This window comes from Pyrgilauda ruficollis, unplaced genomic scaffold, assembly GCF_017590135.1.
Source record: "Pyrgilauda ruficollis isolate IOZ18807 unplaced genomic scaffold, ASM1759013v1 scaffold1719, whole genome shotgun sequence".
In the NCBI taxonomy this organism is placed as follows: domain Eukaryota; kingdom Metazoa; phylum Chordata; class Aves; order Passeriformes; family Passeridae; genus Pyrgilauda; species Pyrgilauda ruficollis.
The window spans coordinates 1-778 of NW_024516087.1; the positions used below are offsets into that span (position 1 = coordinate 1).

Consider the following 778-nt stretch of genomic DNA (forward strand, 5'->3'; position numbering starts at 1 on the left):
AAAGATCTCCTGCCCATTCATTTCACCGACCACACGCGAAATGACCCGTGAAACACGCTGAGTGTGAAAACAGGCAGCCGGGCTGCACTCGCAATCAGCTGGCGAGCCATGCCCCCTCCATGGAGGGACAGGCGGTCCACAGGGTCTGATGTGAAGGACGGAGCTCCGGAAGCCGGCGGGACAGCTGGGGTGGGCGGTGCAGGCGGCACGGGTGCCGGGTCTTGAGACGGTCCCGTGGGCTCAGTGCCGTTCTCGGCATGCTCTTGCACTGCAGTCGTGTTGGCAGGGAGCAGCGGGACAGGCAGGGGCGGCGGGCTCGGCACGGGGTCGGCCCGCGCCGGCGCCGCCTGCACTGTTGCGAATTCAGTTGCCGGCTGCGATGCAGAGGGAGAAGGCACGGAGACAGCTCCTGCAGCTCCCGGGGACAGCAGCACAGCCATGGGCCGCGGCACCGGGGAACCGTTGTTGTCGATCGCGTTGCCTGGCAACACGGCGGCATCGGCGAGGAGCGCTTCCGGGTGCCGCGGCGCAGGTGCAGTCATCAAAGCCGGCAGAGCCGGCCCGGGTGGCAGCGGGGCGGCGCAGCCGCAGAGTCGGCCCCAAGGACATCCTCAGGTGGGCAGACAGCTGCGGGGACACAGCCCCTCTCTGGGACAGGCTCTTTTAGATCGTCGCTGCAGTCAATCGTGTTGCCTAGCAACACAGGCGAATCGGCGGGAGGCGGTGCTGCCGCGGTCGAGACGCCGGCAAGCTCTGCCGGAAACGGCGGGGCCGCGCC

The 778-nt window shown here is 68.3% G+C and overlaps 1 protein-coding gene across 1 annotated transcript; it reads right to left on the reverse strand.

Moving 5' to 3' along the window:
* Positions 1–17: 17 nt before the first annotated feature.
* On the reverse strand, positions 18–542 carry LOC121351780 (ESX-1 secretion-associated protein EspI-like). Its single transcript, XM_041464141.1, has one exon. It carries the CDS (start codon positions 540–542, stop codon positions 18–20), a length of 525 nt encoding a protein of 174 aa, XP_041320075.1.
* Between the last annotated feature and the right edge of the window lie 236 nt (positions 543–778).

Coding starts and splice junctions, on each gene's coding strand:
- LOC121351780 (XM_041464141.1), bottom strand. CDS start 542: ATGACTGCACCTGCGCCGCGGCACCCGGAAGCGCTCCTCGCCGATGCC.